General features: G+C 50.2%; 5 protein-coding genes across 8 annotated transcripts; 2 read left to right on the top strand and 3 right to left on the bottom strand.

Annotated features, from left to right (window-relative positions):
- Positions 1-6,302: 6,302 nt before the first annotated feature.
- On the bottom strand, positions 6,303-10,075 carry LOC117143972 (RNA exonuclease 1 homolog). Of its 2 annotated transcripts, XM_033308908.1 has the most exons (7): positions 9,866-10,075; positions 9,317-9,807; positions 8,368-9,280; positions 7,799-8,309; positions 6,941-7,534; positions 6,624-6,883; positions 6,303-6,546 (listed from the first exon to the last, which is right to left on the bottom strand). In XM_033308908.1, exons 1-7 carry the CDS (start codon positions 9,972-9,974, stop codon positions 6,467-6,469), a joined length of 2,958 nt encoding a protein of 985 aa, XP_033164799.1. In that variant the 5' UTR covers positions 9,975-10,075; the 3' UTR covers positions 6,303-6,466. The 2 variants fall into 2 exon arrangements, with proteins under 2 accessions (XP_033164799.1, XP_033164798.1); XM_033308907.1 differs by having other exon boundaries at positions 8,368-9,807.
- A 331-nt stretch (positions 10,076-10,406) lies between these two features.
- On the top strand, positions 10,407-13,936 carry LOC117145945 (peroxisomal carnitine O-octanoyltransferase). Of its 3 annotated transcripts, none has more exons than XM_033311825.1 (6): positions 10,407-10,596; positions 11,298-11,685; positions 11,802-12,599; positions 12,669-12,799; positions 12,856-13,272; positions 13,330-13,462. In XM_033311825.1, exons 2-6 carry the CDS (start codon positions 11,308-11,310, stop codon positions 13,460-13,462), a joined length of 1,857 nt encoding a protein of 618 aa, XP_033167716.1. In that variant the 5' UTR covers positions 10,407-10,596; positions 11,298-11,307. The 3 variants fall into 3 exon arrangements, with proteins under 3 accessions (XP_033167716.1, XP_033167717.1, XP_033167718.1); XM_033311826.1 differs by lacking the exon at positions 10,407-10,596 and adding an exon at positions 10,791-10,887; XM_033311827.1 differs by lacking the exon at positions 10,407-10,596 and having other exon boundaries at positions 11,308-11,685; positions 13,330-13,936.
- On the bottom strand, positions 13,736-16,583 carry LOC117145944 (protein CASC3). The gene has a single exon (XM_033311824.1). The coding sequence runs from the start codon at positions 16,581-16,583 to the stop codon at positions 14,238-14,240; it is 2,346 nt and encodes a 781-aa protein (XP_033167715.1). The 3' UTR covers positions 13,736-14,237.
- Positions 16,584-16,981: 398 nt separating this feature from the next.
- LOC117145942 (programmed cell death 6-interacting protein) lies at positions 16,982-20,660 on the top strand. Its single transcript, XM_033311820.1, has 6 exons — positions 16,982-17,384; positions 17,599-17,717; positions 17,785-18,066; positions 18,397-19,992; positions 20,052-20,237; positions 20,295-20,660. Exons 1-6 carry the CDS (start codon positions 17,173-17,175, stop codon positions 20,408-20,410), a joined length of 2,511 nt encoding a protein of 836 aa, XP_033167711.1. The 5' UTR covers positions 16,982-17,172; the 3' UTR covers positions 20,411-20,660.
- LOC117145943 (HSPB1-associated protein 1) lies at positions 20,585-21,882 on the bottom strand. The gene has a single exon (XM_033311823.1). It carries the CDS (start codon positions 21,868-21,870, stop codon positions 20,674-20,676), a length of 1,197 nt encoding a protein of 398 aa, XP_033167714.1. The 5' UTR covers positions 21,871-21,882; the 3' UTR covers positions 20,585-20,673.
- Between the last annotated feature and the right edge of the window lie 231 nt (positions 21,883-22,113).

The raw sequence follows: 22,113 nt of genomic DNA, 5'->3' as shown, positions 1-22,113 counted from the left end.
GCTCTTCAGTGCAGTGGAATGTCAACAGCTGAATACGTGAGCAAACATAGAAATGGCTGCCATTGACATAACACACACGCACACACACACTCGTGCAGTGGGAGTCCTGGGAAGAAGTAAACGAGACATTAATGCTATTACGCTTGTGTGTGTGCGGGTGAGTGTCGCTTGTGTAAAAAGCAACTAATGAAAACGGAAATAAAAACCGCTCGAGGAATGCTGATGACTCTCCAAGGATGGTATTTAATATGCGTAAATGTGTGCGAGCGAACGGGAGAGTGTGTTGCTCCGCTCCTCCGGATTGTGTGTGAAAGTCTCGTGTGGGCAGGCGCTTCACCTCCGGCTGCAGCTCCTGGTACTGCTCATGGAGGCCATGCCAACCCATTTCGCACGCGCACCCAAGCACTTAGCATCAATTTGGTGGCTCGTCCATAAGACTCGGCAGTCCGGAGTGGGGGCAGGCGGGCGAACTCGCCGCAGACAACTAAGTAAAAGCATAAGTAAGGCACATAAATCAAAAATTCAGTGCCGCCTCGCATTGCTGCCTGTCAGTGTGGCACGCACAAATACTCACTCACTCAGTCCTGGCCAGCAGCAATCCAGCTCCTGCCACCTCGGGACCTCCTGAACCCCCTCATATTCCGCTCGTCCTGCGGAATTCCTGGCCAGCGAAGCCCTAGTCCAGCCCTTGGGCAGAGCAATTACCAGACAAGTACAGAGGTAAGCCCACGGCAAGTCCAAGTCCGAGCCGAACACAATCGAAAACCCAGCTAGCGTGAAATATTAAGGCACAAGCGGAATAAGTGCACTGCCAGAAATGCAAACAAACATATATTATGACTAAATATTCAGTGGATCATTGACCACATCGATAAACAAACTGCACTCCAAATGCTCGTGTGCTGAAGAGATAAACACACAAGTGTGTGGTTATTATAATAAAGTTTGTCATAAATGGAGTGCCTTTATTAAGCCCAAACAAACTCATTAGGTTTGTATACCAAATAATTAGCAAAACAGAAGTAAGCTTCCTTTTTCTCAGTGCAGCTAAGACCTCTTCCCTTCACACCTGCCATTATCCTGCAAAGGACTTTGACTCGGACGGCGCTATCCAATGGGCCAGGAGGACAGGACAGGACAGGCCAGAAAAGGAGGACCGCTCCTTGGCATCTGGCGGAGACGGCACCTGCGGAATGCCGCCGACGCTCGCTGGAATCTCTGTGAAAAATATTTCTATGCACTGCTCCAGTCTTGGCCAGCTCCTTGTGGATCCTTTCCCCCACGTCATGGCCATAACTCTGCCAATGCGGGGAGATATATAAATTTGCTGTGGCCAGACAGGTGTGTAATTTATTGATTATTCCGCTAGATATGCCACGCCCCACACACACACATACTGGCTTACAGCCGAACTCCCACTCACTTGTTTAGACATTTTGTCATCTTCAATTTGTGTCTGTCACTCCGGGCCTCCTTCCTGGCGGCGCTGAATCGCTCGGGGGGATCTGGGTGTATGTGCGGTGCATTTCCGAAAGTGGATTACAAGCTGAAGGCACTTGTAATCGCTGTGTTAAGCCAGGAGGAGATGTGGGCAGGATTGGATGCTATTGAACCGTGCGGAAGTGGCAGTGGCGGCAGTAGTGGTGGAAGTGGATGTGGAAGTTCCTGGCCTCGAGTTGGCACTGGATGACTGGCTGGCTGGCTGGCTGGCAGGGTGGCTTGGCATCTTCATTTATTTGCCCGGCTCCGGCAGGCGGCGTTTATTGAGTTTTAATTGGATAAGTTATAGATGCTCATGTTGCATAAATTCCGCAAGCTCCTTTGTTTTGACACCACCAATCCAAAGGGCCTGGCGCAGCTGCAGATCCCTGGCTGCTGGGCAAAATTGTGCGGTCGTGCGTCAAGTGCTGGGGAACGTGCAGCTCATTTACCTGACCAGCGACGCTCGAGAGGATGGGGCCACCAGCTTCAGCACACCAACGACCAATGTCATCCCCACGTCAGCGCAATCATTGAAAGTTGGCCGGGAATCTGGCTTAATTAATGCCAACTAAGAAAAGCGTTTGCCGAGCTCATTTTCATTATATAAACGCAGCCACTTTGATTTCCATATAGCGAGCAGAGAGGAGCAGCAACAACAATACAGCAATAAATACACAAAAGCTGCGAAAAACAAAAGCGGCGAAAAGGGAAAACAATGGAAAACATTTTACTGGCTTGTCGCTGTCTTTATTGCCGCCTAATCGCAATGGACCGCGCCGAAGTTGTTCTTTTTCCAGGCTGCACTAAGGCGGCATCATCAGTCATGCTACTTCATTATTATCGCTGACACTGCCACCCATCCTGGCATGGTATGCCATATACCGTATAGCATCCCCCAAAAGGACCCACCACCACCCGCTCCTTAAGCACCCACTTCCGCGCCCGCTTGTCGCTTATAATTCATTTCTATTGTGCCCCGTCCCTGAAAGTCCTTTTTGATCCAGCAGACTTATTTGTCTTGAGGAAACTCGCAGTAAAATTGCTTTTCCTACTACGCGCTCGCTTCCTGTTGCCGCTTGTTGCGCTCCGCTCTCGAGAGTCTGGAGCCGAAGCTGGAGCTGGAGCCGGAGCAGGAGCTGACGCAACTTTCCCACTGCCATTGTCTTGCCGGCTTTGTGCGGAGTCCAGGGTCCAAAGGATCGGCGTTAATAGACGCCTGGCTGCTGGACTTGCCTGCAACACGCAGCATCAGCAACAGAAAACAGCAGCAGAAGCAGCGTCAGCATCATCACACTGCTCGAAAAAGCTAGGTGGGTAGGTTCCATAAAAATGGTTACCCTTACAACAATAATATTTTAGTTTGAATGTTATTTAAGTTTCCAGAAATATTAAATCAAAATCCTAAATTTTTTTTTTTGTAAGTTCAACCCGATTTATCTCAGTGCAGCAGCCTCGGCAACGGACGCTTCAAGTTGGCTCTTCATTTGTCGCTTTGTGCTTATTGTCATTGCGCCCGGCTTCATTTTCTTGTGATTAATGTCGTCATTAACTGCAATTAACTTTTTTAGTTGCCGGCCGCGACAAATCTTTGCCGTTTTTGCCTGAACTTTGGTCGCCAACTTGACTGGCATGTTGAGCAATGTCAATTTGAGTCCTCCTCGGCATCCTTCACTGGACGCCATCAGTCATGTATGCCAGTGTGGGCGAAAGTACGGGCGACAACTTAATAGTTTTTCCCCTAATTATTTGTCAAGCATTCTGCTAATGGCCTGGGTCGACCTTCCAACCCACCACCTACCATTTAGCCACCCATCACCCATCAGCGTTCCCACAGTTGTTGGCCAAGAAAGCAGAAAAGAGGAAGCGCTAACGAATCTCACATGCACTCGGCAAATCATTGGGGAAATTGCTTCTGAATGGCGGCTTGAATGGGAATCCACACATGATCCAAGTTTGACCAGCTCCAAAAATAGAGAATATTCTATTCCATCATAGTTCCATCTTGGAAGTAGTTTAATCATATAATGGGTAATAGTGTAAAATCCATCAATCCATAAGTGACCTAAAAATGCCTTAAAACTACAAATTCCTATAGAGAAAGTTGAAAGCTACTTTAACTGTGATACAGTCAACCTTTGTCCCGATTCGCGAGCTCTACGCGCAAGTAATTCCGCTCCGGGCAAGTGCACGAAAATGTCCTGCTAAGTACGAAATAAAAGCGCTACGTGTGTGTCCTGGCGTGCACTTGCCATAACCATAAACTGGCCGACTTCCAGGGGTTCAGACTACTTATATACATATGTATATTTATATGGCGAAACTACAACTGCGACCCCGATGAACTTATGTATTTACAACGTGGACGCACGCGTGCTCCACTTGTTCGCCGGCCTAGAATTATGCTACAAATTTTATAATTTCACACCTAGGGGAAGCGGAAGAGCAGCCTCCGCCTCCCCAAAAACGGAAATGGCTCGTAAAACAGCGGCAAACGGCATTGAGAAGTTTTGCCACGGCTTTTGTTGCTCCTCTGCCATCGCAGCCAGAAATTTCGCCATCGGATGGGTGGAGTTTTTGGTTATTTTTTTAGTGGCCTCCTCGAACGCTCCACACACACTCAGCTGGGACTACGACTACTGGCTTGCATTTTTGTGTTTTAACTTTCTTACAATAAAGTGATGTTATCTTGCTGCCTGCCAGCTACTTTGCGGCTTAGGCAACAGGCATGTGGGCGGCTGGTCTGGTGGTGGCCCGGTGGGCGTGGCCAGGTTGGTGGGAGGCGGTTGACAGGATCTAGGGGAAATTACTCTGTGCTTTATCGTGCATATAAATCTATTTGCTCAGGTGTTTTTAGCTGCTAATATGTTTGTGATGACTTTATTTTGCGTTTACCGCCAGCTTTGCCTTCATCTGGCTTTTGGCCCACGGCATTGCTTTAGCCGGTTTTCTTTACTTTATTTATCCTTCGGTCCGCCCACGGTCGCATTTTTCTCTTAGCCCACCTTGTTTGGATTGGGCTGGGCGGCACCCCAAAAAGCTTAGCAGTTTTTTTTGTTTGGCTCCACAAAAGTTGTAAAAAGGTTTTTGGGCCAGGCCAGATGCGCTGCAGGCTTAGGAGCCGCACTCTCCCGAAACGCGAAACAATTCCAAGGTTCGTCGTAATATTTCTGCAAGCGGACAATGCGACCAATGCGACCAATGCGGCCAATGCGGCGTATGCGCAATTTGCGTAAATACGTGACGCAGCCGGAGAAAATTAAAAGGGTCGGGGCATTAGGCTAAATGTTTAAAGCACTTAGCCAACGCATGCATGTTGTCATCAGGCGGAAATGAAATATTCATACTGGGCTGGGCCAATAGACGTGTGCTGAGGGCCAACAAAAGGCTCGGCAAGCTCTTAAGCCTTTTTTTAATGCCTTAACTACAACTAGACCAGGTTGTGCGACGACCCATCCTTCCGCCCATTTGAGCGCACACCACACGCACCACACTGATGTCGCCGCGACCACACAGCATTTGCTCAAGGGATTAACTCTAAAGATCTTAATGCCTCTATTTCGACGGTCTTAAGTAAACTTCCGACCAGGCCGGGCGCCCAACAACAATGTGTGACAAGTCAAGCAGGACCCAGCCATCGCCTCCTTTACAGGAGCAGGAGTAAGGAGTAAGCCCACTCCAGCGACTACCCCTTGGTTTTTGGCTTTTTATTTGTGTTTGTATTTGGCCCAGTGTTTGCTTTGCCCACTGGCTCCACTCATGTCGCCTTCTCCTGCTGCACGGAAAGTAAAAAGTACAGCTAAAATAATTGTATTATTTGTTTATAAGCTTGTTAAAGAAATCTGGAATATTACATTTGGTTATATATAGAAATAATTATCTAATTATTATTATTATCTTTTCAAGGAACTTGCTTAGAAGTATTTTTCCCAGTGCAGCTGTGATTCCAGCTCCACTGCTAAGCCTCAAGCAGCACTTCCGCATCCTGGTTTGTGTGTGCTCCTGCGGCCGTTGGGCCTGCTCCTCATACTGGGCCGCATATGCACATTGTCATTGCCAAGTAGCACTAATATTATTTACTTTTCGTTAGGTTGTGTTGTGCCAGCTCAATAGATAAACACGTGTCGCCATCAGCCATTTCCCGCAAGCATTGGGGTTGGGGATCCCACTCAATGCCTATGGCACCTCCTGTCATTCGGTGAAGCTGCTGGCCGGGGGCAACAATTATGCCGAATTAAGTGCTGGAACTTTGGCTGCATTCTCAATAAGCCAAACTTTTACCGGAGCGCACAGAATGGAAAATTATAAAACGTTAAAATTGAAAAATCATGCGCCCGCGAGGAGCAACAAGAAGTGGAATATCCAGATGGTGCCCACGGCCAGCAGACGAGGCCGAGTATAATTGAAAAATATAAAGTATCGCCGCAATCTGATTAAAATTACATTTAAATATTAACAACAAAAACAAGGCGACCAACTGGGGGGCGGCACGAGGGCAGCGGCGAATATTCTGTGATGTGCGTCAGGCACGAAACTTGCAATTACAGTTTGTAACGCGGTGGCAGGTAAAAAACTTTACAAAACTTTCCAATTGCTTTTCATTGAATTGTTATCGATAGTGAAGAGAATGGAAAAAACGCAAGGAAAAATGGGCAAGGCAAAAATAGAGAAAAATTGACAAATACACCACCTGGTTGAAGGCCCGGGGTAAGAAATTCTTGAAAGGACTCGCCAAATCCGTTGCATACTTTCCAGCGTTCTTTAAGTTCCATGTGCCACGCTTAAATCACTTTAAATTGGCATTTAAAGCAAGCTTTACTTACTTTTCGCCGTCATCGCATTGTGATATATTTATACAGTTTGATTTTACATATATATATGGTTAGGTTTAAGGCTAAGGCTTTGATTTCTGATGGGCATGATATACATATTAACAGATGTACTTAATGCTTTTGAACTGAATGCTTGCGATGGTGCGTGATGCAGCTCAACTGATTTTGTTGCGCAGATAGTACTTGATGAGCTGAATGCACACCTCGGCATCCTCGGCACTGTCGTGGCCAGCCTCTGTAGGAGAAAGAAATGTAATAATTACAATAAACTTCTTACGCCAAGTAATAAAGTAAAAGACTAGACACACTCACCACTCTCCTGTATAATCCGCTTTAGGTTTTCGATGCACAGTGTCTTCAGAGCTCGCTTCTTTGGCGGTCCCATCTTGTGGGGAAACAGCACCGACGTGTCCACCACAACGTCGTGAATGAGTTTGAGTGCCTTCAGATCGCTCTCCAGGCTGTGGCCAACGAGCACGGTTTTGGCATGGAACATGGACATCAGCACCGCCTGAACGTCGCGTATGGTACGCGTCTCATTGGAGAGCATCGCCTCCGTGATGCCCGAGTAGCTGAAGTAAGAGCATTGCAGATTAATACGAAACAACCGAAAAGCCAAATTCACCCACGTCGTATTGTAGTCCACAATCTGGTTGTCCGGCTTGACCAGAGCATCGTAAACGCTGCGTCCATTTATGTCCACCACCGTAACGCGGGTTAACTCTATTCCGTGTGTGGTGTAGCACATCTCGCAATCCAGTGCATATATGTCCTTCTTGGTGGGCACAAAGTCTTCACCCCGTTCGATCGTCTTCACGAAGCAGGTGAGCTTTTCCGGATCGTAATAGTCGCTGACATGGTAGTTGGCATAGTTGCAGCCCGGAGTGCCTGCCGGCTGCTGGCAGCAGCGATGCTGGTGGTCCGTGAATCCTCGTCGATATCCCGTGCTTTTCGGATGGTAGTTGCACATGTCATAGCCCTGGTGCTCGTATATGTCCAAGCTGAATACCTTGCCGCAGCGGGAACAGTAGCGCTCTTTCTGGTTGGGACGACGGTTGGGCCGGCAGGCGCGTATCACTGCGGATCCGCGCTTATCGCCCGGACGCGGATAGCCGTTCTCCACCAGCTGCTCTTCCGTCAGGCGAAGATCGAAGACCATTTGGTAAGCTTTCTCAGGGTCTAAAGCATCGAAAGGTTCTCCGTTGCCCAAGGAGCTCAGTTTTCTGCAACAGATATATGTTAAATATTTGTTAGGGTAAAGATTTTAAAAACTTTTTATATGCAATTGAGATGTTAGAAATACGTGCAAATGTCATAAAAGTTAACATTCATGACTTCCAGGAAGAAATGTGAAGTCATAAGGAGAAATTATGTTTATGTTTATGTTTATGTTTATGCTTGTGGCCAGTGGCAGTATTTACAATTAAGCGAATTTCATCTTATAATTTGCATATAGACAATAACTATAGTTTAGTATACAAACCCACCCCTTTTTCTCTACGCTCCAGGATGTGGTGAGCGCCCGCTTGCCGCCCAGCATCATCTCGTGCGACACGGTCTTGCAGGCCACGCTCGGCTTGTTTCCCGCCTCTAAGGCCTCCTTGCGGAGCTTGTTAATCGCCAGCATGCAGCTGTTCTTGTAGATGGCAGGCGTGTTGCACTTCTTGAAGACGGCCAACTCCTCCACCTGGGCGCGCTCCCAGGCATCTGCCAGCTGCGGATAGATGACGGTGCAGTGCCTTACCATCATCTCATAATACTGAATGCGCACGTTGTAAGATATCTTGGAGCTGCTGGGATCTAGAACGGTTGGCTTCTCCGCGTTGGACACAGGAGCCGCTTTGTCTAGCGCAGCAGAGGGCTTGTGAGCCACACGGCCTGCGCCCTTGAAGGATTGTGCAGGCGTGAAGGCTGGCTTTCTCTCGGCCTGCAGCTCCTCGATCTTTTTTTTGGCCCGAGCGATGGCCACAATGTTGGCCACAGGTGCTATGCTGCGAGCTGGTAAACAAAATTATTTGAATTTGAATTATTATATATTCCAATGTGGTATGCTCACCTGAACGCACTGGTGGGGTCAGAGCACTTCGCGAAATAAGGGGCGTCAGGTTGGAGTTGACCTTGGCCTGACGGAGTTCCTCCTGCGCTTGGCGCACCCGCTCCTGTGCCTGACGTATCTGCTCCGCTGAGGCTTCCGCTTTCAGCTTCTCCTGGCGCCGCAGCTCCGCTCGGCGGTTGAAGATCGCCTGCATGGCATTACGGACGTGATTGGGTTTGTGCATCGCCACCGAAGGAGCCAAATGTGGCTTGATCTTGTCAGCATTCTCGTGGGCCACCCGGCGCTTTTGCAGAGCCGCTGTGGCCGCCTCGGTGAAGGTATCAATGTCCGGAGAAGGAGCTTTGCGCTTGCGAGAACTCTCCGGGTTGGCGTCGCCGCTTTCGTCCTTGTGCATCTGCGCAAATTTCTTTTCCATCTCGTCAAAAATCATTTCACACTGGCGTACAATTTCTCCTTCCGAGGTGTCTGCTTCAAAATCAAAGTCCATGTCATCCAGATCATCCATCGGTTCTGCCGTTGTCAGTGCAGCTGCTTCAGTCTCTTTATCCGCCTCCGTTTCGCTCTTCGAAGTGCTAGTGCTTTTGCTGGATGACGAGCTCCTCTTAGATTTGGACTGTGAACTCGAGGAACTAGATTTGTGATGATGACTCTTCGAGGCGGATGATGAGGAACTGCTTTTGTGCCTGCTACTGGAACTTTTTTCGTCGCGGTGCTTATCGCTGCTGGATGACTTTTTGCTGGAAGAGGAGCTAGATGAAGACTTGTGCTTAGAGGAACTTGAGCTCGACGTATTCCCCTCCTTGGAGCGCTCCTTGTCGCTGTGGGAGGACTTTCGCTTATCCCTGTCCTTTTTTTCCTTCTCTCTGTTTCTATCCTTGCTCTTATCTTTGTCTTTTTCCCGGTCCCGGTCCCGATCCCGTTCCCGGTCCCGGTCCCGATCCCGTTCCCGGTCCCGATCCTTTTCCAGATCTCTGATCTTCTTTTTTTCTATATCCTTTTCTCGCTCTTTGCTGGACTTTCGTTCCTTTTTGTGGCTATCCCTAGGATCCGTCAGTTGCTCATTCTCCTCGTCCTCCTTGTTTTCAGCCACCGTATCTATCTTCTCTTCTTCGTCGTTATTCTGGACTTGCTCCTCAATCTCCACCTGCATCTGCTCATCAATTTCCTTTTCAAGTACCGCCTGCCAATCGTCATAATCTTCACCATTTGTAGCAGATGGCTGGCCGGGCACATATTTGGGAGCACTGTCCACGGACGCCTCCTGCTTCTTTTTTGCCGGCGATGCGTCAAGTGCCGGCTTCTCCGGGTGGTACTCCAGATTAGACTTCTTCCGGGGCGCACATAGCGTGATCTGGGGCAGTGGAAGGGAGAGCAGCTTGGGTGCCGGCTTGTACTTGGGCACGGAAGGAGGTTCCGCAGGTGGAGCGGCCTCCAATTCGTCTGTAAACCGAAAGTGGATAGAATTTCTTGTGAAATTAACTGGACGTAATTCTCTAACCTTTGCGAGCATGCTTAAAGTGGCAAAAGGGGCGCTTGCAGGACGCCGCATCCTGGCCGTCAAAGTATGGGCACAAGAAGCCCTTAAAGAGACCCGTGGATGGCAGCATTTCCACCTTTTGCTGGGATTAGAAATTTAATAAAGCCGCTTGAGAAAACAAGCGTCCCAAATTTCTTTCTATTCTTTCTGCCTGTCTCTTTCACTCATTTCGACAGATGTCAGCTGTTTCAGCTGCCTATGACGCTGCCAGATAGGTAGCAGCTTGGATGGATGTAATGAACTTTGTTAATTTTTCAGTTTTAAATAATTACAGCACATTGAATGCCTTACTTGATTAATAATTTTAATTAATATTCGCATATAAACGTTTACGATGTACGTTTATGGCAGTTGATTGCATCAATCTGGGAGGATTATATATTGCGGTACGATGCTTTGCGATGTTAAATTGTACGTAATAAGAATGTGGTGACTATCGGCATAAGCAAATGGTGAAAAAAAAAGAGTGGCAACTGCTGCACGCAGCTGTTTGCCGTGCCAATTTCCTATAGGGTCTTCGCCGCTTGTAAACAAAAACGCAGCAGAATAATAATAAAAATAATTGTTTAACCTATAAATTTGTTTGCTTATCTAGCCTAATGAACTTGATAGCTGCGGAACCGTTTTAATTTCGATCGAGTGCATCGCAAACTGAAGTTCGGGCACAACATTCAACTGCCGCCTCATCGAAGGTTTGTGTGGGTGTGTCGGCTGGAATATATTATCAAGAAATTTATATAGAAATTGAAATGAAAGCGGCCCTTATCGGTGGCCGACTGTCTGCAATAGCAATGATTGGGGTGATATATTATCGCACTGAGTCAGTGGACGCGGGTGGCGGATCCCACGGTGCGATAATTCAAGTGCTCCTCCTCCGGCGAGGTGTGCTGTGGTATGGAACCAACCTATGGATTCAGTCGTATAACGGCAGTCTGGCGGTTCGGTTGTCTCCGGCAAAAGTGAATTCTCCAGCGAGTACAAAGGTCAGTGGGCTAGAAATTCGCCTATGATTTCACCAGTGCAGCGGGAGTATAAATATTTATAAAGCTCCTCAATCCGGACTTTGTCCAGCTTGAGCAGATTAGTGGAGATAGTCGTCTAGCTGCAGTCCAAGAAAGATTACGTTCAACTTGTCGCATAATCCGCTTAGTTGCACATTAAGTTTTCATAGCGGTGTGATATTAAGTTGCACACCATTTTAATGTTTAACTTATAAAATGAGATCTATTTATTTGCGATGTGAATGTACTCGGTAATTTATTGGGTGAACTTTGGACCTGACGAACGCAAAAGCGATTCCCCCGATATGATTATTGTACTAATCTGACTTAGGCCTATAGAAAACCACCACACACGCAGACTGATATCAACGATTCCAACGTGTCCCCCGCAGATAAACCACCATGGACCGGGCTAGCCTATATTTCATGAGCAAGGATGATAAGAACACCTTCGACTTCGACGAGACTTTACCCTCGCTTCCGCTGCCGGAGCTTAGGGACACCATGGAGCGCTACTACAGCTGCATCCAGTCATTCGGCTCCAAGGAGGAGTTGGCCCAGGCCCGCAAGACTATTGATGAGTTCCAGAACGGAGTGGGAGCCCAGCTACACGAACAGCTCAAGAAGCGGGCGGCCGGCATGAGGAACTGGCTGGGCACCTGGTGGGAGGACTATGGATATCATCTGATTCGAATGCCGCTGCTGCCCTACCAGCTCATGGTCATGCCCTCGCAATTGGAGATGGTGGGCGTGCCAGAGACACCGGAGTACATGCTGAAAGTGAGTGGACCGACAAAACAAGGTCAAGAAGTTTACTTTATGTTATCCTATCTTCTTGTCACTTGCTAACAAAGTTTTAAGTTTCCTAATTGACTTTTCCTAATTGATTTTCGCAGAGTCTGGCGCGCCACATTCACCACTCGCTGGAGTTTTGGGATCTGACTAGAAAGTCCAGCATCAAACCGCTCTCCTCGAACGGCGGCAAAATAAAGTACTCCTCCGCGCTGTACAAGCACTTCTTCTCCACGTGCCGCGTGCCAGGCGAGGAGCAGGATCATATAGAGAAGCATTTTCTCACCAAGGATGAGGGCAAAACGCCGAGTCACATGCTTATTTCCGGCAAGGGACGCCAGTTCATCTTCGATTGTGTGCACGAGGACGACACTATCCTCTCGGCTCCCGAAATCCTTGTGGCCCTGCAAAGAGTGCGCAGCATCCTCGACTACGAGCCGTTGGGCGATTGTGTGCCCACCCTGAGTCATGACGAACGCTCCACGTGGGCACGCAACCGCAACCGGTTGAGGGAAATCTCAGTCGCAAACAAGGAGACGCTGCTTCTGGTGGAGAGCGCATGCATGGAGATTTGCTGGTACGAGCAATCTCCAAAGGACTACGAGGAGTCCTGCCAGCTGGGTCTCTACGGTGATCTCCATTCCCGCTGGGCAGACCGCAGCAGCAGCATCATCGCCTTCCGCAACGGACGCTGCAACTGGACGGGTGAGCACAGCTGCTACGATGGCACGGTCAGCATAAGTTACGCCACCTTCATGCAACTGAGCTTCCTGGAGGTGCCAGAGCCAGACTGGGCAGAGGCCGAAAAAGGCAATGTTTTGGAGGTCAAGGAACTGCACTTCCAGCTGGATGATTCGCTCAAAAGCGAGATCAAGCGCGTGCAGAAGGATATTGATGATAGGGTAGGCAAAACGTCTTTTTCCAAAACCTGTTATTGAACTAGTTCATCCTTTTGTATATGGCATCCTTAGGGTATTGACGTTACTGTGACCTTCACTGCGTTCGATGACTATGGCAAGGACTTTATGAAAACCCATCGACTGCATCCAGACTCCTTTGTTCAGGTGGTGATGCAGTGGGCCTACTACCAAATGCATAAAGAGTGAGTTCTCCTCTGGACTAACAAAACAGCACTATTACTCCATGGATATCCAACAGAATTGCTCCCACATATGAGACCGCTCTGATGCGACAGTACTACAATGGACGAACAGAGACCCTGCGATCCTGCACTGCCGCTGTGGCGGATTTCCTGAGGGCGTCCTCCAACAAGCAGGTTGGCGATATGTCACTGGCCAGGGCGTTCCGTAGGGCAGTCGATGAGCACAAGCACTTCATGAACGAGGCGCGCAAGGGACACGGCATCGATAGGCACTTGTTTGGCCTGTGGTGCGCGGCGTATGAAAGCAAAATGGACATTCCCGCCTTCTACGACGATCCGATGTACACCAAAAGTGGCGGAGGAGGCAACTTTGTGCTCTCGTCCAGCACGCTGGGCTTCACAGCCAACGTTGGTTTCGTGGCGCCCATGGTCTTCGATGGCTACGGCGTCTTCTACTCCATCACCTCTGAAGCGTAAGCTAGACACTACTCCATTATCTTGAAGTTGTTCTTTAATGTCGTACATTCTAGTGTGTTCATTAATACCACCGCCTATCGGGATAGCATGAAGACAAGCGCTCGCAAGTTCAACGACATTTTCAAGGACTCATTCCGCCGCATCAGCGTTCTCCTGGAACAGTTGGCCAAGGAATCCAAGCTATGAAAAGCTCATCTAGTATTAAGAAAAGATCTAATCTTACTTTATGTCGTCATCGAAATTCAGTTCTCGTGTTTAGTTCCGATCAGAAAGTAGATTTTTGGATTCCTTTCCTTTTTGTTTTAATTAGCACAATTACCTAGATTTTAACGAACAGTAAAATTTAAATATATTTTGTTTGAAATTGGATCCCTAGTCCAACCCACCTTTGATCGGAAACTAAGTGAAAACGCGGACTTTGTAGGTAGTTTGTAAGTTAGTGTGTGCAGCATTTGTAACTTCGTGTTAAACGTTTATTTAAATTCAATGATCGATTAGTTTATGCAAATACATTTCTCTCGGTAATTCTTCTGTTTCAACTAAAATGCGCTAAATAAGCTAAGCGCCCAGCCGCTTCAATACATTAGCCGGCCCTAGATACTACGTACAAATTAATTGGAGCTTGCGCCGAATTACAATATATATATACTCGTCTATATACGAAAACTTTTCGTTAGTAAGTTCGATTATCTGGGAGCTAAATGCTAATTACAAGTGGTTCTCACTGCGTTTCTCTATTTATGCAGTACATCGGAGTCGCAGACCCGAGGACAGAATGAGGAAAAAAAATCGTCGGATGAGCTGAGTTAGGAGCTGACCGTTCGCACTAGTGCGGCGGGGGAGGAGGTCGATAGTAGCCAGCGTGCGGCTGCAGCATTGAGTAGCCGGAGGAGGGCGGCGGCGCTATCCGTTGGCCTCGTCTCTGCTGCTGCTGTGGCGGCAAGCCGGCGTACGCCTGCACTCATTCCTGCCCAGTGGCCGGAACTGGCTGAAGGTTCTGCTCGGTAGCCGGTGGTGTAGCTGCCGCCTCGTCCTTTGTTCCCCCACCTGGAGTGGCGCCTTCGCCGGTGGCCTGGAAGGCCGAAGGTCGCTGCACGAACATGTTGTCAATGATGTGATCTATGTTGTCCGAGATGCCCTCCTCCTTGGCCCCACCCTTGGCCTTATGCTTTTCGGAGGGCGGGAGAATGGGAATTGCGTTGGTGGGACGACGCTGGGGCAGAGCACTTGGTCGGCTAGTGGTTTGAGCCGGCGGCACAAAGTAGGTTGTGCCACCGACCGTGTTATAGTTCTGATACGGCTGAGCCGGCTGCGTTGCGGGCGGTGCCTGAGCGGGCGGCGGTGTGGGTTGTGTTACAACCGGAGGCCCTGCTTGGGCGTACGCCACGGCAGCCGGAGTGGTTGGCAAGTAAGCGGCACTGGCCGGATTCACATACGGTGCCTGGGGCACGGGCACTGGAACTGGCTCCGTTCCGGTCACATAGTACGGTGCCGCCTGTGCTTGCGGATATGCGGCTGCCGGCGGGGCATGTGGCTTTGGTGGTGTTGGAACTGCTCCTGCGGCAGTAGGTGGTCCCAGTTGCATGGTCTGCAGTTGGGCCTGCAGCTCCTGTTGCTGATAGGCGATCTGCATCAGAACATGGGGGTCCTGAATCATGATCTGCGATTGTTGCTGCTGCTGTTGCTGTTGAAGATGCAACTGCTGCTGCATCTGCTGTTGCTGCTGCTCAGCCAAATGCTGTGATGCCTCCTGCTGGGAGCGACGCAAGCTGGAATACCGCTTGGGCGCATTTCGTTGTTCCTGATGCAGTGGCTGCTGCTGCTGCTGAGGCGCCTGATTTTGGCTAGCAAGAGAATGCATCTGGACACTGCCCACATGGCTGGGATCGTTGCGTTGCTGCACCTGCTGAAGCCGCTGCGAAAGGTTTGACGTGGAAAGCGGCGTCTGTGGAGACTGCTGCGGCTGGGACGGCTGTCGTTGCTGCTGTGGCTGTTGCTGATGCTGAGGTTGCTGCTGCTGTTGTTGTTGTTGGTTGGAGCGTGGAGTGGTTGGCTTCTGGTTACGGTTGTCCAGTTGGTCTGGTCCCCGCTCCCGCTCTCGTGGCTGCTGTCCACGGCTGTTCTTCTTAAACTCCATGCCATTCTGACGTCCGGGGCCGCCGTTCATCCGCCCAAAGTTGCGATTCTTGGGCTCTCGATCACGTTCCCGCTCTCTTTCCCTCTCCCGTTCACGCTCCTGGGATCTGTGAGGATTGGAGCCACTGGCCAAGGGCTGTTGCTTCTCTGGAACCAAGCCTCCAGCCCCTACGGACCGTCGGTTTTCCTTTTCCTCACGCGAGGATGATGTCCGTGGACCACGTGGCTTTCTTTCGTTGAGCGCCGGGAAGTCCTGTGGCCGCGGCGGCTTGCGCTCCTTATTGCTGGCTTTGAGGTAGGCCTGCTCGTCCTCCCAGTTTCTTGAGTATTTACTAGGGCCACGCGTATATCGCCGGCGACGTCTGGCTCTGGGCGGTGCGTCCTCGTTTCTAATGTCGTAGCCGTATGTTTGCAGCAACTCTGCACGGGATTTGGGAGCCTGCTCCGTGAAATCGAATCGATCGTGAGACCAGCGATCACCGCCTGAAGCTGGCTGCCATTTTCGCATGGTCTTTGATGCCTGTGAGATCTGTGGCGTTTGGCCAGTCGGCGTGGCACCGGCTGCCGCAAGTCCATTGAGTTCGCCATTTGGCTCCGCCGCCGCCTGGCCAGCACCGTTTTCGGGTTCGGTCAGGATTTCTCCCTCGGTCTCTGCCGTTCGGTCGTCGTGCTCGTAGAAAGTGCCCCGCTTGGGGATGTACTGCGGATTGCTGCGGTCCTCGTCCACCTTCTTCTGGGCCTCACTGTCGGCGACGGAGCGGTCCATCGCTTGCTCCCCGTCGCCATCATCCGTTTCGCTGCCCCCCTCCTCGTCCTCGTCGTCCGTCTCAGATTCCTCCTCGCTCCCACTGCCACTTGCGCTGCCGCTGGCACTCTCCTCGTCGTCATAGTCCTCTCCGCCCTCCAGATCACTGGCCGTGTCGTACTCGGAGTCGTGCGGATGCGAATTGGAGTTGGGCTCCTGGGTGGGTGAGGTGCCCGGCTCGACGTCCACGGTGGCATCCGCTGTGGGCGTTACAGCCACTGGCACCTCGCTGGCAGGTGCAGCCGTGGCCTGGGGGATGTCGGTCGGGGGAGTGGCCGCCGTTGGTTTCTCCACTTCGGCCATCGCGGGGTCTCCTCGGTTTTCTGCCTCGCTACTGCTGCTGCTGCTTCTTCTGCGGAATGACATAGAACGGGATTCTTGATGTCACTTGGATAGCAGAGCCAGAGCTCCGTATATTAACTCACGTGCGAATTCCTGACAAGGCCTAACTACTCTAGTAAGCGTGCTCGTTGTTGGGGTAAATTCTGCAGAAAAACCAATAATTTCGCACAATTTTCTCGACAACAACGCAATCAGAAAATAGAAAGTCTAGGGTTACCTTTCTCTCGCCGCAGTGATGCCACACCGCTTGAAACGTAACGACAGGGCGAGGAGCGTAAGCAATGTGCTTACGTATTGAAGTAGTGGCAGCTCTGGTAGTTACCGGTTCATATTAATAATAAAAAGAAAACATATTCTATCACAGTTTTTTTTAATACTTTACAATATTAAGCACCATTGATAAAAATGGACCTTTAAAAAGTATAAGACTAAATCCTTAGTATTTCTTGAGTGGTTATCGAAAACGGTATCGAAGGCTGGACATCGCTGGCCAGCTGTTGTAGGGGAAGGAAAGAGAGCGCAAAGCGGATTTCGAATAGAGCGACAGACGGTTAATTAATATCACTCGGAATCAGAAATCGGACAAGAAGCAGACTCCGCAGAACAGGAAAATATGTCGAAGTTTCTGGGCGTGCCGCTGAAGAAGCCGTCGGAGGTGGATGTGATCAAGCCGCTGAACAATCTCATCCAGAGCACCTACAACGGGGCATCGGAGGAGGAGAAGAGCAAGTACGCAGAGGCCGTCAACGAATTTTCGAAACAACGCAATACGGCGATTTGGAAATTCTTTGAAAAGTACGAGGCTTCGTTGGAGATTGTGTACGCGTAAGTACCACCAAGTCTTTGTGGCCTTCTTCCGGGGATCTCCCGATGAGTCACCCGCACAAAAAAGCAGCTAATCACACCCATTCCATTCGATTCGATACCACCTGGTGCTTCTGTATTGGTGTGGTGGTCAGACATAAACAAGCTCTCGGATGACGTAGTCGTTAACTAATTGTTTTGCCTCCGGGTTTGGTTGCCTCCTCTGTATTTCCAGCTACTATGACCAGATTTGTGCGCTGGAGACCAAGATATCAGTTAGCGAACTGCAGATACCCTTTAAGTGGAAGGATGCCTTCGACAAGGGCTCCATATTCGGCGGCAAGATCAGCCTGAGTGAGTGATTCATTGCCGTGTGTCCAGTATATTTCACCACTAACACCACGGCGTCCCCCATCCACAGCTCACACCTCCTTGCTCTACGAGAAGGTCTGCGTGCTCTTCAACATTGCCGCCCTGCAGAGCAACATCGCTGCCAACCAGCCCCTGGATTCGGATGACGGCCTTAAGCTGACCATCAAACTGCTCCAGCAGAGCGCCGGCATCTTTCAGTACTTGAAGGGAGCCACGCCGGCCGCAGTGCCCTCGGAACCCACGCCCGATCTCAGCCAGGATACGCTGACCGTGCTGCAGGCTCTGATGGTCGCCCAGGCACAGGAGGTTTTCATTCTGAAGTCAATTAAGGGTATGTAGACTTTATTCACACAAGAGCACTGCCACCGTTCACATTTAAATGCTTATCTATGAGCAACATTTCGTTGTTTACATTCGGCGATAAACTATTTTATCAGTTAAAAGCGTATAAATAGAAGTCGAGTACGAAGACAGCCATATAAAAGTAGTCAATGCAATGTAATAAGATTATCCGAAGATATTACTTTTGATACGCGGGGACAATACCCTGTTATTTCCTTTTAAATGCTGTGATAAGAACAATTGAAATGAATCATTCCATTTAACAAAACTTCCGCTATGAATAGAGGTCTAACAATTTTTAGTTTTTATATTCCACCAGATAACATGAAGGACCAGATCATCGCCAAGCTTTGCTGCCAGGCGGAGGAGTCCTACGCCGATGTGCTGCGCGCCATGCAAAAGGAGTCTGTGCGCAGCCTGTGGGAGAAGGAGTGGATACCTACGATTGCTGGAAAGCAGGCGGGCTTCCATGCCCTTACCCAGTTGTACCAGAGTCTGGTGTGCCGTGCCGCCAAGAAGATTGGCGAGGAGATTGCTCGCTTGCGCAACGCCATTGATCTTTTCAAGGCGGCTCAGACGCGTGGCGGAAATGAGACCTACTTGGATGAATACTTTAGCCGCGCCAAGCGCAACTTGGCCGAGTCCACCAAGGACAACGAGTTCATCTACAACGAGATCATACCAGAGCTGAGCACCTTGACCTCTCCTGGAAAAGCCCAGTTGGCGAAGCCACTTCCCATTCCTGTCCCCATGGCTGCCAACTTTAAGGATATATTCAGCAGCCTAGTGCCCGTGGAGCTTCATCGTGCTCTCACCGCCTCCGATATGCGCCGCAATGAGATCGTCAATGTGGAGATCATGAAGTTGCGTGAGGCCACCCAGACTCTGAACGCCGTTTTGGCCAGCTTGAATCTTCCAGCGGCCGTGGAGACAGCCGATGGCAACAGTGGGCTACCACCGTCGCTAAAGGAAAAGGCCAATGAAGTTCGCCAGAAGGGCGGCATTGAGAATGTGCAGACGATGCTTAAGGATCTTCCCGAGCTACTGAACCGCAACCGCGAGATCCTCGACGAAACCGAGCGGCTCTTGGACGAAGAACGCGACTCCGATAACCAGTTGCGGGCACAGTTCAAGGAGCGTTGGACTCGCATCAGCTCCGAAAAGCTAACAGAGATGTTCCGCACCAACGCGAAGAAGTATCGCGAAGTCATCACCAATGCCATCGAAGCCGACAAGGTGGTCCGCCAGAAGTTTGAGGCCAACCAGAAGGGCATCCAACTCCTGTCTTTGCCACCCGATCAAATCCAACAGTCTCTGCCCTCGGCCAGCGGCAGTGTGGACCCCAACTGTTCCAGCGTGCAGCGTCTTAAGAAGCTGATGGACGACGTGGAGACCATTAAGGCGGAGCGTGAGGCCATTGAGTCCGAGCTGAAGGGGGCCACGTTCAACATGAAGGACGAGTTTTTGATTGCGCTGCAAAAGGATGGTGCTATTGACGAGCCCGCCCTTTCGTTGGCTCGTATTGGCCAAGTGCTCAATCCCCTGCAGCAGCAGGTGCGCGAGAGCGTGGAGCGTCAGCAGTCCTTGGTCACCGAGATCCAGAGCGCCCATGGTGCCTTTGTCTCTGAAACGGGTAGCTGCGGCAGCTCGCGGGATACTTTATACCAGGAGCTAGCAACCGCCTTCGATAGCTACATTGAACTTTCTGGAAATCTGCAGGAGGGCACCAAGTTCTACAACGACCTCACGCAGTTGCTGGTTGTGTTCCAGAACAAGATCAGCGACTTTGTGTTCGCCCGCAAGACAGAAAAGGAGGAGCTGCTCAAGGACTTGACCACAGAGTCCAGCCGCCAGGCTTGTCCGGCCACCCCGGCCCTGCCCTCGCACTATGCATCCACATCGGGCAGTGGCAGCGGTAAGTGAAGCATCTTAAGCCTATCTAAACAGAGTATAGAAATCGTCCATTTCTTTCAGATATTCCACCTGGCTCCGCACCCAGTGTGCCACCTGCCGCATCAACGGCCAACATGCCGTATCCGGCCCAAGTGCAAGGCATGCCCATTCCATATGGAGCCCAACCAGGTGTGCCCTACCCCGCCTACGTGCCCGCTCCGATGCCGCAGAGCTTCAATCCATACGCCACCTTGCCGTATCCTGGTAGTAAGTAAACATCGCCGCTTAAATTGAATCTTCAATAAGGCTGATCATCTTCTGCAGACTATCAGTACCAGGGATTCCCGCAGGGACCTCCACCCGGCCACTACGGAACATACCCGGGCAGTTATGCCAACCAGCAGGGCGGATATCCCAACCAGAAGCCACCTGGCTGGTAAATGGCGCTGTAGCTGTAATCAAGTTCATGTCCACATGTGCACACTATGTTCCGCCCAAGGGTCAATCGCATGGCAGAGCCTCAGATGAGTCTGGATGGTGGACAGACAAGATGGGTGGTATTCGGCATTTAATGCTCCGTGTTCTGGTTCTGTTTGGAAATTGTATCATACATGTTGATGGCTTATTGGATTTTAATCTCATATATGCAACAATATTATCACGTATCACAGTAAACGTTCTTACCCTAGACACGTGTGTTAAGCTAGAGGGAGTTACTTTTTCCTAGTCTGCGGAAGAACTCGCGCTTCATTTCGGCAATTACGCGTGGATCACACATGCTGCTCACTAGAAGCTCACAAGTGGAACTAATAGGAGTTGTCTCCGGTGGGTTGGCAGTTGCTCGGAATCTCTTGGAGTTGGCGTTGAGGAGCAGTTTGTACTCCTCGTGGGGCATCACTTCCAAAGGGCGGACTGAAAGGTTGATACTGTTCAACAAAGTTTTCCAATCCGCTTGGCTGATGTAGTCGGTATCGTAGAGCTGTCGGGTGCTCTGGCCACTCTCTAAGTTCTGCACCGCCTGCTCGAACTGGGCAAAGAGATCGCTGGGCTTGGTAGACACGTTATCCAGCTGGTTAGGATTGAGCAGATACTGCTTAACTTGATTGCTCTCCCCCCTGACAAAGCTCTCCACGATGTGCATGACCAGAAACTCGTCCAACATCAGGTCCACGTCCACCTTTAGCGGCACCCAGTAGTTGACACTCAGCGACGTGGACTTGGCCTCAACGTAGTGCCACCAGTTACGCGGCACGATTAGTACGTCGCCCGGCTGCAGGTTGCAGTGATAGGCCTGTCGGCTAAGATGCTCGTAGCTCTGAATCTTTGCCGGATCCGGGGCGTAAAAGTTCTCCAGACAGTAGACACTGGTCTCCTCGTAGGGTATCCTGGTGCTCTGCAGCGGCGTCTCGGGCGGAAAGAGCAGCCACGACTTGCAGCCATGCACCTGCACCACTATGTTCACGCCAAAGGTGTCGTAGTGACACGGTGTGTTGGCCTGCTCCGATCCCAGCCAGAAGCGGTAGTCGTTGCCGTTGTCCGGGAAGCCGAAGCTGGAGAAATCGATGCCGCTCCGGCAACTAAGTGGCACTTCGTCGGCTTTCTTGTACTGGTACGCCGTCCAGTGGGTGTGCTCCTCCTTTAGCACATCGTATTTCCGCAGGAATTGCTCCATGTTAAGCTGCTGACAGGATTTGGTCCGCTTTCGCTCCCACTGCGGCGTACTACTGTCCGCCAAGTCCATCAGCTCGAAGGCTGGCAAACAGGTGGCCTCCTGGTCGAATCGCTTGCACCAGTCGTGGAGGGATCCCTCGAAGCACGCCCATTTCAGAGGAAACTGGTCCAGTACCAAAGGCACGTGGGTGTTCAAAATCAGATCCCTAAGTTTGGAGTTCACTTCCATGTTTTGTTTACTTTCTTGTGCCAGTATAAAATATGTCTTCATATGGTCACACTGCGCATAGAACACTTTTTGGCGGGATTATTTAAATTAAATCAGCTACATAATGTGCCTCTGGTAAATTCCTAATCTAATCTAACGTTTAATTCACGTTCACTATGGTCCTGCCTAATGATGGATTAATGATTCTGCTGAAACTGATTTTAGAGCATGCAAGTTTATTTGATTTCCTTAGAGAATTCATAT

The sequence above is a fragment of the Drosophila mauritiana genome, chromosome 3R, assembly GCF_004382145.1.
Source record: "Drosophila mauritiana strain mau12 chromosome 3R, ASM438214v1, whole genome shotgun sequence".
Lineage (NCBI taxonomy): Eukaryota > Metazoa > Arthropoda > Insecta > Diptera > Drosophilidae > Drosophila > Drosophila mauritiana.
Note: the sequence above shows the minus strand (reverse complement) of the source record. Positions and strands in the feature narration are given on the sequence as shown.